Source organism: Triticum dicoccoides, chromosome 7A (assembly GCF_002162155.2).
Source record: "Triticum dicoccoides isolate Atlit2015 ecotype Zavitan chromosome 7A, WEW_v2.0, whole genome shotgun sequence".
NCBI classification, from domain to species: Eukaryota; Viridiplantae; Streptophyta; class Magnoliopsida; order Poales; family Poaceae; genus Triticum; species Triticum dicoccoides.
Genome location: NC_041392.1, coordinates 590,061,976 through 590,072,846, shown reverse-complemented (window position 1 = coordinate 590,072,846; position 10,871 = coordinate 590,061,976). Strand labels below are relative to the sequence as shown.

Genomic DNA, 10,871 nt, shown 5'->3' with positions numbered 1-10,871 from the left:
GGAGGACTCGACTATCATGTACAGCTTGCCGGCGACGGACGCCAGCAAGGGGGGACCGCAGATCTTGCGGCCGTTGGGGTGGGCGCAGAGGGTGATCCCCGACGTCTCGACGTCGTAGACGGGGAAGTCGGCGGCGCCGTAGGCCGGCATGGCGAGTATCTTGGCACCGTGCGCGCCGAAGAACGCCAGACGGCCGTGGCGGCCCTCGAACCGCGCCACGGCCGGCTCCGGCAGCTGCTCGGGCTCCGGAGCCGCCTCCGCCTGCGGGCTGAAGGTGTCGACGTCGATCTTGCGGACGCTGTATCCTCTCTCCCAGTCATCCACCACCAGATACACATGGCGGCGCCGCGGCTGCTGCCGGCGGTCGTGGTGGTTACCTCGCTTGGCGGCGTTGTTGTGCGCGCACGGCTGAAGCGGCAGCGGGCGCTTCGGCATGTCGTCCTTGCTCCTGCCGGCGAGTTTGATTCAATCCCCCGCTTATAAGAAGCGCGTAAAGATCGAACCCGGATTCGGTAAACTCAGGCGAGCCCTTCATCGAATCGGAGACGGAAGTATCGTTTTTATTCCCTACAATAGCCGGGACGAAGCGTGTTCCGGCCTCCGGGTAGTGTTCGAGTTTGTTTTTTCTTGGTGCGTGTTTTTATATCGGGTTTTCAGTTTTTCTTCATTTCTTCATCCGCTTTTTGTTTGTACGTACTCCAATGGATTTGAGTTCTTTCCCAGTGTTTTACACATTGTTTGGTTGCCCACATTGCCGGAGCAAAAACGCAAGCATGACGTTTGGTTGCATCTCTATGCTCCCAAGATGCAACGTTTGGTTGTTTGATTACATATGCGCATATGGCTAATCTCACCTTTTGTACACATGATGAACTTACGTCACACCATCACACTTGGAACAACTTTATGAAATGGTGGCCACACAACAGGCGTGCACGAACACATTCACATGACAAGCACACATGAACACGTTATAGCACAAATACAACAAGGAGATATAGATCTATTCATACATGTCCGTCAAAACAAAAAAACTTGGAACCACAAAAATTGTGCAAAACGGCGAGATGAAGCCACTCGTCAAACACAATTTTAAATTGTCGGTTGTGTCAGACGAATTTGATAAAATTCGTCTAAAAAATCTCCAAACTTATAAACATAAAATTGAAGGTCAACAATCAATAAAACTAGTAACCGATCACATGAATGAAATCACAACATCTTTGTCGTGTAGAGATTATCTCAAATCAAAGCATCGTTGTATAGATTAAAATGAATTATCTAGAAGATTAAGGAAGGTGAGGAGAACATACCCATGCAAAAGGTACATACCAATCTCACCATCAAAGTCATCACCTAGGAACACGAGTCATTTTTTGCGCTCGCTGGAGCATGGCTCCCATGAAACTGTTGATTTGAGAGTCTCTCCAGGGTCATGCTATGGAGCACGAGCGTTCCTCATGGATTAGGCTCTGGATTGCTTTGAGTTTAGTGTGAGCCCCTTTCTCCATGCAGTCCAAGTTACCAAGCAGCCCAGATTTGTCCCGTGAGAGCCTGCATGGGTGTTTCGTGGGCAACCAAATGCGCCCATTGTAATGGATGTTTCTCAAAAAAATTATGCAATTGAGATCGATCATTTATATAGTGTGAACTCTTTGGTACAGGTCCATCCTATATGTATGACGCCTCTACCTATACATGTTGCATATTGAACTAACTTTAGGCATGTAATGCAAATGCATGGTCATTTGCATACTGAAATTGTGAATGAATAACACATTTGGTGGTTCTATAAATTGAGCTACTATCTAGGACCAATCCAGATATATGTTTTGTCAATGTAGTCATGTAAAAACATGCCATATTTTATTTATGTGATCTATACCTTAATTAGGATATTAGAAGACAACTGATACATTACACCAAGCTCACATGTGACCTCCACAAACCTTGATGCCAATGAATCTACCTGTACAACCCTGAAGCTATCTAATCTATGATGATGAGTCTGCGAGTACAACCTACGGGGGTAAACTCGGTCTTCTTGCTGGTTTATGCATGTGAGCGATGTCCGTCAAAGTGGGCTAGCTAGCACCCACATTGCTAACATCATCACACGCGTGACAGATAGATGCCACATCAGGTGATCCATATAATTTTCAACATGGCGATGCAAAATTGTAGCGATCTATCTATACTTAGATGACGATCCTTTTTCCTGGACTTCGGTTGTCTGTCGCTAATTGCAGTCACCCACCTGAACTGTAATGATCTAAGACTTAGATGACAAAATTGTACGATTTTTGTGCGATGACGTGGGCTCGGGTCCATTTTACAAAGGTGGTGTGCTGTGATGCGTGAAAGACCCAGATACAAGGGTTCATACACCTTTATTCTTTCTTCTTCAAGAGTACGTAAATTGCATACCATTTCTTTTCTTTATACAAGAAAGCAGCGTAAAGATACACCATCCTTCTCAGGGCGCCAGCGACCAGAGCAAGGACACCAAAACACCAGGGAACAACAGCAGAAGAGGGCTAGCTACCCACTAAGTACTTGCTCGAGTTCCTCAACAATCTGCACACAAAGACCATTGACAGAACGCTGTTGGGAAACATTGCCAAACACGCGCGCATTCCTCTGCTTACATAAACTGCAGCATACAAGCATAATCGTGATCGGTGGTGCTTCCATAAACTCCAGTCAAAACCTCACCGAGCATTTTTAACATGGTCCTCTTACCTCCCCTTTTCACATGAAAAATAAGAGTATCTAATAGATCTCAACCGTTGATTTTATTAAGTAGTGGATCTGAGTAACTCTTTCATTCGTACCTCGCATGTGAGAAGAGAAGGTAGGAGGAACCCGAATATCCAATTCGGCTCCCGAACTCATCTACACCCTGTGAACAGTAAATTAAAAAAAATAGAAAAAATCTAAAAAATTCAAAAAAAAATTGTGGTGAAAGATGCTCAAGTGCGTGATGTCCATGCCAAGTTTCAGCTCATTCGGATATCTGACGAGCTCTCAGCAAAAGAGACAAAATCAGGTCCGAACAGTGCAAAACAATAAACTTTTTCACAGGCCCAAAATTTGTCTTTTTTGCTCAAAGCTCGTCAAATGTTCAAACGCGCTGAATTTTCGAGCGGACATCACGAAATCAAGCATCTTTCACCACAAAATAAATTGATTTTTTTGAATTACTTTACTATTTTTGGCGAACTTACTGTTCACTCCCGGGCTCAGATGAGCCCGGGAGCCAAAACGCCCTGTCGGAGGAACCGTATTGAAAGAGTAACTATTTTTCCTTAACTGAGACCGGTCCGCTCCTTGTCCACCACCAATTCTCAAGTGTGTCCATGATCAGTGGTGCCATGTTTGGAATGGCGAGAAGACCAAAGCACTTCTGCCAAACCTGACAAAACTTGCTTAGTCCGTCCACGATCAGTTGATACACTTTCTTTACATCAGACGTTAGAAAACACTACTCCGTACACACAGAGAACACATCCAAATCTGTAACGAGAGTGAGGTAAATTTAACATAGGAAATGAGTTGTTGATACCTGATATTACCTTCTACAGTCAATAAAGTCATCCATCTGCAAGCGTGCGTACTGAGCAAACTAAAACGTGAGAGGAAATGTTCAGCTTCCTGTCAGTGAGCAAATTTGAAATGTTCAGCTTCCTTTCAGTCAGCAAATTGTGCGGTCGAACAATGGCTTATATTAAGCTAATCGGTACCTTAAACTTTACGGCAGCTGTCAGATACACTGAGATGACTGAGAACTTACCATTTTGACGGAAGGTCCAGCGGAATTCCTCCTGGCCTTTTGACAATTTGACATTCGCCAACCACCCAAGGAAAGCATGCCGTGCCACTAAGTCTAGGGCATGAGAATTTGTTTCCGTTCAGCGTAGACCAGCACTAAGTCTAAAAGCCACATTAGGTGACGAGGCACCCAAAGACTTGCTGGATGCCTGGATCGTATCATGTTTATATACACCACAATGGCACGCTGATCATGCAAGAAGCTAATCAGAAATAAAGCCAGGATCAGCAAGAAGCTAATCACAAATAAAGCCAGGATCAGCAAGAAGCTAATCAGAAATAAAGCCAGGATCAGCAAGAAGCTAATCACAAATGAAGCCACTATCTTTTGTTCTCCACCTTGCTTCGTTCCTTGCGCTCTTGCTCCACCAGCCTCATCTGCTTGCAGCGCAGAGGCTCACAACCGGATTGACACTCAGCCCCCCTGGCTACATCACCTCCCCGTCAGGGGAATTTGCCTTCGGCTTCCGGGCCCTCGACTCTGACCCCAGCCAGTTCCTCCTTGCTGTCTGGTTCAACTTCAACTTCACCCAGGCACCCGACCCTGCACAGGAGAAGGTGGTGTGGTATGCCAAGAACCTGGGTTCAGGCTCGGCCGTAATGGCCACGGAGTTGTCCGTGTTCAGCATCGGTCCCCAGCTCTCCCTCACTGACAACACCGGTAGCATAATATGGACGAACCCATACCCTAGCCTACAAGCCGGCTCAATTCTCGCGCTGCAAGACTCAGGCAACCTCCAGTTACTCGCCACCGGGGGAATGCCCATCACCTGGGAGAGCTTCCAGCACCCAACTGAGACACTCCTCCCAGGTCAATCGTTGGGCTCTGGAAAGGCTCTTCTGTCCAGGCACTCCGACACGGTCTTCTTCCCCGGCCGCTACAGCCTGCAGGTGCAAGGCGATGGTAACATCGTCTTGTACCTCACAAACCTTGCCACCGGCAACCTGGATTCGCACAACGCATATTGGAGCACTAACACCTACCAGCCGGACAACCAGGTCGGCAACATGACTATTTTTTTTTACTCATCGGGCCATCTGTACTATCAGAGCAATGACAGCACTGTGGTTGACCTGATACCCCCGCATCCAAAGTCTAGGTTTGCTTACCACCAGCACGCATCACTCGATCCAGATGGCATCTTCCGCATGTACACCCGGCCGAAGAACGCCATGGGAAGGAGAAACTTGTCGTGGGCAGTCACGGGACAGTTCCCAACCGAATGTTGCAAGATAAATACCTCTATGCAAGGTTTGTGTGGCCCCAACTCATACTGTGTGTATGGTCCTAACGACCGGCTCGATTGTGAGTGCCCAAGCGGCTACTCCTATGTCGATTCTCAGCTCAGGTACATGGGCTGCACACAGGGGTTCATGTCGCAGAGTTGTGACGGGAAGAACCGCTCCGCCGAGTTTGGGGTTGTCAAGCTCCCGAACACCACTTGGGGAAACTCGCCATATGAAGGATATTCGCACACCACAGAGGACCAGTGTGCAGACTCTTGCCTAAAGGACTGCCTCTGCGCCGCTGCTATGTATGATGACAGTTATTGTGCCAAGATGGTGTCATTGGCAGGATTTGGACGGCAAGGAGGAGACGTCGCCATGAAGGCATTGATAAAGGTACGGACGAGTAATCCCTTCGAGCTGGTGCCACCGAGAAGGATATTGCCTTATGTATTACTCGGTTGCTCGGGGTTCGTGTTGCTATTCGCAATAAGTAGTCTCATGTTACATTGGTACCTTAGGAAGCAGAACGCCAACCATGACTTTGTGAGGGCTTACACTGCAAAAGAGCTTTACAGAGCCACCAATGGCTTTTGTAAGTTGTTAGGCAGAGGTGGCTTTGGCGAGGTCTACCATGGGGTGTTAAAGTCGCTACACTCTCCTGACATAGCAGTGAAGAAGCTCATCAGCTCCAATGGTTACAGCGAGAGGGAGTTCGCGAATGAGGTACAGTCCATCGGCCAGATCCACCACAGGAACCTAGTCCGCATGGTTGGTTACTGCAAAGAGCAGGAGCAACGGATGTTGGTGTTCGAGTTCATGCCAGGTGGTTCCCTTCGGAGCTTCCTTTTCCAGCCTAAGCGACCAATGTGGAGTTGGCGTGCCAAGGCAGCACTCGGTATTGCCAAGGGCCTAGAGTACTTACACGAAGAATGCAATTATCCAATCATTCATTGTGACATCAAGCCTGACAATATATTGTTAGATGACAAGAAAAATCCGAAGATTACTGATTTTGGGATTGCAAAGCTTCTTAGTGACCAGCAGATGCACACCACGGTGACTAACATCAGGGGCACAAGGGGCTATATTGCCCCCGAGTGGTTCCAAAGTGATAGGCGCATTGACACCAAGGTTGATGTTTACAGCTTCGGCGTTGTGCTACTAGAGATGATATGCTGCCGGAAGTGCCAGGAGCCGGTGACCGGGCTGGATGGTGACGATTCAGTCACACTGTTTTGGTGTGCTGGTCAGTTGGTCTGTCATGGCAAGATTAAGGTTTTGTTGCATAATGATGACGACACCATTGAGGATTTGGTCAGAGTGGAGAGGTTCATGCGTGTTGCACTCTGGTGCATTGAGCAGAATCCTTCGCTCCGTCCGACAATGCACCAGGTGGTGCAGATGCTGGAGGGCGTGGTTGAGGTCGACACTCTACCTGCTCCTAAAAGCTCCAACTGTTCATCACCGTTGACCTCTTCGGTCGACGGGAGCACTCTGTTGCCAGGTGGTGCTAATCTTGAGATAGAGTGATATTCTGATAGGCTGCATCTTCGAAATGATTTTTTTTTACTTTTCACCAATGCTAATTGTTGAGCCATTGTGTACCTCTAGATGGTGTAGCTAGACTTCAATCATGCCTTGTAGCTATTACATGTCTTCGAGTAAGTATTCATCCATTGTGCTCCACTTATGCAATAATCCTTTGGTTTGAGCACTAATTCATCATGATTTATTTATTTTTACCTTTTTGAAGTCACAGGATATCCTTCCTGGGTTCAAATTAAGTGTGTATAATGGTTTAGGAGAACATACCACATGGCAAGAGCAGCAGCAGCAAGATTTGGCTGAAAATTATGTCAGCAATTCATTCAGTTCTACCTGCCAGAGGGGAAAGTATTAGTGAACTAAAACTGAACTTTGTTGGGCATTTCTCATAAGAGCAATGAGTCATAATTCAGGGAAACCTATCTGGATGTTTCATAGATATTGGGCCAAAGATCAACTAACACAAGTTCATAAATCAGAGGCAAAGAAATGCTTATCTCTCATTTGTCGAACAGATACTACAGAACAACGGTAAGGTGAATGAATAATAACCTTGGAGGTGAATAATAACAAGAAAGAAAAATGTGAAGGGTGAATAAATAAAGGCGTTTGTATGCAAATTTCACTGTCGGTGTGCTTCCTTGGTATGCCTTTGTCACATTGGCAGTACCAAGTCACTTGAAAGCACCGTGACGTGGCAAATAACTTGATCAAGATTGATGCCAAACCACATGTTAGGGAACAATGATCAATTTGATTCAATTAGTAAATTTAGTTACCCAAGATAGATTCAGGTTACGCAGGCCTTAGCCAGTTAGCCTACAAGATAACAGCTGCAAATATATTAGCAGACGGCACAAATATGGACAATTGAAGATGTACTTTTAGGATAAGTTACTATCCAATATTCAAAATTCATGTATGCATTTGTCTTCAGCTAGTCATAAATCATGAGAAAGTAACATCCTTTGCAGACCAATAAGATAACATTGACTGCATATTTTTTAGGTCCTCTATCAAGAAATTTACCACTCCAATAAGAGCCTGAACTATAGACAAGGCTACTACAAAAGTTCATCAGTAAGACAAAACCTCAAACTTTATTCTGATCGAGTTTTAGCCTCCGCCTTGAAGAAAAGAAAAGGAAAAAAGGTATCCCTGTTCCGAGACAAGACTGAAACATCAGACCTTGATGTTGCCTAGCCAAAAAAGCATGGGGAATTGCGCGGCCGCGAGGAATAGGAGAAGGTAGTGGTTCCTGCTAGGATGTCTCTCATAAGTCCTCGATGCACCCTGCAGAACCCTCTTCATCGTCTTAACCAGGAACACTCCAGTGCAGATACAGAACCATGGCAGCACAAAATAGTATGAGTAGCTCCAGAAGATGCGGACAAGCATCGCAAGTGAGGTACCGGCAAACCCATAGCCGGCATATGCCACAATGTCAAGCAACGGCGATTCACCACTTCCCAGTGAGTAAAGTAGTGCTTTAATGAGGATGACTTGCATAAACCAACCGAGTAACCCTTTTGTGAACTGTATAGTCAGTGCCTCCGGGGTAAACCTGCATTCAGGAACAATGTTAATAATCAGACAAGCACCACTGAAGCATTAAGGATATCCTGAACATTAAGGAGCACTGTTTTCCTCTAGAGAAATAAAATAGTGCATCACAAAAGTTAATCTCTACCCTTCAACCTTTCGCTAGTATCTGCATTTTACTCCCTCTGTACCACAATACTTGTAGCTGGGGGAACTAAACTTAAGAAACAAACAGAACCACTTGCCCTACAGCACTCACTATAATGAAGTGACACATATATACAACCAAGTGATACATATATTACACTGCTCATAGAGTCATACTGCACATTTCTTCTAGAGTCCTACAAGTACAACAATCAAAAGTTGTCCTGGGTGTGCAGTTACCTTCCAAGAACACCCAAGGCATATCCAGCAACAACAATGTAGGTGGCAAAAGCCATCAGAGGGATGTACAGATCTGGAGCATTGATGTCTTGAACTGGAGGTTTGTATGACAGCCTTCCTCCCACTGGCTCAGTTATCCTAGTCCAGTGTCCCTGAAGGAAGAGAAACGATATAAGGATTGAGTGAGACCTCACAATCTGCAGGTCCGACACGAAAGAGGTTCTTGAGAAAAAGGAGGCGGCCAGTCCTTACCCGATGCAGAAAAGGAAACAAGACAACCTTCAGCTTGTTCCTCACATACTGGTTGTTCACTTGAAAGTAATATTGTGGATTGGACAAATATTGGGTGATCTGTATACGCAATCAAGCAAAACTTACATTGAATAGTTTTTCGAAAATCAAACAACAGGTATATCTATGAATGAAATGCATCCATGCTTACATTGCTTTGCATAAAGTCGGAGCTTGAACCTAAAAACTTCTCACTGTACACTCCTAGTCCACTTCGGATGAGTCCAGGTCCAGCTCCATACAAAGCACTTTGAAAAGGATCCGCCTGTGAAGTAGTAGGCCTGCCTGCCAATCCTCCCAGATCAATGTTCATTGCTGCCATCACGGCTGAATAAACAAAGATTGTTCAAACCAATAGTCAGACAACAAGATATGAATTGTGAATGGTCATGTCATCTACAAACTACATACCACTTTAACTGCATCCCTTAGAATCCTGACATTATAGCCCACCATTGCTCTTATATACAAAGAAAAACCCTATGAAACTGATTTCATAATGTCCATCCATGATTTTATATATGACACAAACATTGTAGAAAAAGTACAGTAGATGGATCACCACGACCCAGATATGACTAGCAGCCATATGCCAACTTACAACAGAATGTGACGATGTTGAACAGAACATGTACTGTAAAGCTAATTCGAAAGAGAGGGAGAAATATCATGATATCTTATCATCGTTCATCAGCCCGTAGGTTAGCCCAGTCGCAGTGTCTAGTGATGATGCAATGACCAATCGCAAGTAGCTAGTCTAGTTTCACACAAACTTCTTCTATAAATGCATTGAGACACAGGGCCTTTTTCTCAAAAAAAAAAGTTTCCCTTGAATACCTAAATATTTGAACAAATTATGGCATCCATAAGCATAGATCTACAGATAGCTTAATTTAAATTTTTTCAGCACAGCTTTACAGATAAATACCACTAACCAAATGTTCACAAGAAATGCCGAGCACACGATAAGCACCGAGTAGGAAGCCTAGGCATTAGAAGGATCAACCTGAACCTCACATGCGTCCCTCTCTAAAGTTTGCAACTGCTGTTTACTCAAACGAAATAAATACCCCAGATATCAAATGCAGAGCCTCGTCAGGAAGCCAATAATGTGAAAACAAATCCTGAATTACATCAATCTTGTAACTCGGCTAGTCGGCTTGAAGCATGTGTAGGTCTAACGGCCCGACATGACATCGCCTCTTATGCTAGTCCGGCGTACGAACTCAGAAAGCAACCTAGGAGCCGCAGTTCAATCCCCAGTCTCTAGTGTCAGATTAGATCCCGACGAAACGTCCGCACATGATACTAACCACGGAAATCTATAAACAGCAATTAATTCGTACTTACATCAAGAACAGATTCGAAACAGATCGCCGCCCCTACTGGTGGAACAGATTCGAATGCGGCAAAGATCTGAGACCAAGAACTCGAATAGTTTTCTTTTAGTCACCTGCGGTGATGCTTGCAACGGATTTGCTCGCGCGTGCTCGAGGAAGGGATTTCTCGGCGAGGGAAACGGGGAAATATTTTTCCGCGGCGTCCTCTGCCTTGTAGTACGAAATAAAATGTTTTCCCCCCAGTGAATTGGGCCTGCGTTTTCCACATGTCTCACGTGATCTGGGCCTGCGTATTTGGTTAGAACATGTCCAGCAGTCTAACATTTTTTGAGCTCCTATTTTCTTTTCTCAAGCAACCGACAGTAACCAACAAGAGGGTTTATGTACAAAGGTTTCATGTTTTTTTTTGGAAAACGTGGCAAAAACCACCAAGTTTTTTTTTGAGGGATAATCCAAGCTTTATTAACGATCAAAGACCACAGTTCGTGGAATACATCTTGGATTATGGGGATTACCTAGCCACACATAGCGTCGAAGGCCTAAAGAAAGTGCATGTTTTGCTAAGTCAAAAAAAAAACCCGCCAAGTGACCAACTAAAATAGTACAAATCAACCAATACCGACCGCCACTTGGGCCCGGCCAAAAGTCAGGTCCGCTTCCTCTACACTATCTAGAAGGAGCGCAACCGTCGTATTTTCAAAGGCA

General features: G+C 45.2%; 2 protein-coding genes across 3 annotated transcripts; one reads left to right on the top strand and one right to left on the bottom strand.

Moving 5' to 3' along the window:
- The first annotated feature begins 2,917 nt into the window (after positions 1-2,917).
- Positions 2,918-6,612, top strand: LOC119334394 (G-type lectin S-receptor-like serine/threonine-protein kinase LECRK3). Its single transcript, XM_037606971.1, has one exon. It carries the CDS (start codon positions 4,144-4,146, stop codon positions 6,589-6,591), a length of 2,448 nt encoding a protein of 815 aa, XP_037462868.1. The 5' UTR covers positions 2,918-4,143; the 3' UTR covers positions 6,592-6,612.
- Positions 6,613-7,742: 1,130 nt separating this feature from the next.
- On the bottom strand, positions 7,743-10,388 carry LOC119334395 (protein YIF1B-like). Of its 2 annotated transcripts, none has more exons than XM_037606972.1 (5): positions 10,280-10,388; positions 8,978-9,153; positions 8,788-8,886; positions 8,536-8,687; positions 7,743-8,170 (listed from the first exon to the last, which is right to left on the bottom strand). In XM_037606972.1, exons 2-5 carry the CDS (start codon positions 9,146-9,148, stop codon positions 7,789-7,791), a joined length of 804 nt encoding a protein of 267 aa, XP_037462869.1. In that variant the 5' UTR covers positions 9,149-9,153; positions 10,280-10,388; the 3' UTR covers positions 7,743-7,788. The 2 variants fall into 2 exon arrangements, with proteins under 2 accessions (XP_037462869.1, XP_037462870.1); XM_037606973.1 differs by lacking the exon at positions 10,280-10,388 and adding an exon at positions 10,177-10,269.
- Between the last annotated feature and the right edge of the window lie 483 nt (positions 10,389-10,871).

Coding starts and splice junctions, on each gene's coding strand:
- LOC119334394 (XM_037606971.1), top strand. CDS start 4,144: ATGAAGCCACTATCTTTTGTTCTCCACCTTGCTTCGTTCCTTGCGCTC.
- LOC119334395 (XM_037606972.1), bottom strand. CDS start 9,148: ATGGCAGCAATGAACATTGATCTGGGAGGATTGGCAGGCAGGCCTACT. Junction 8,887..8,977: donor CCGACTTTATGCAAAGCAAT/GTAAGCATGGAT, acceptor TTGCGTATACAG/ATCACCCAATATTTGTCCAA. Junction 8,688..8,787: donor TGTTTCCTTTTCTGCATCGG/GTAAGGACTGGC, acceptor CTCTTCCTTCAG/GGACACTGGACTAGGATAAC.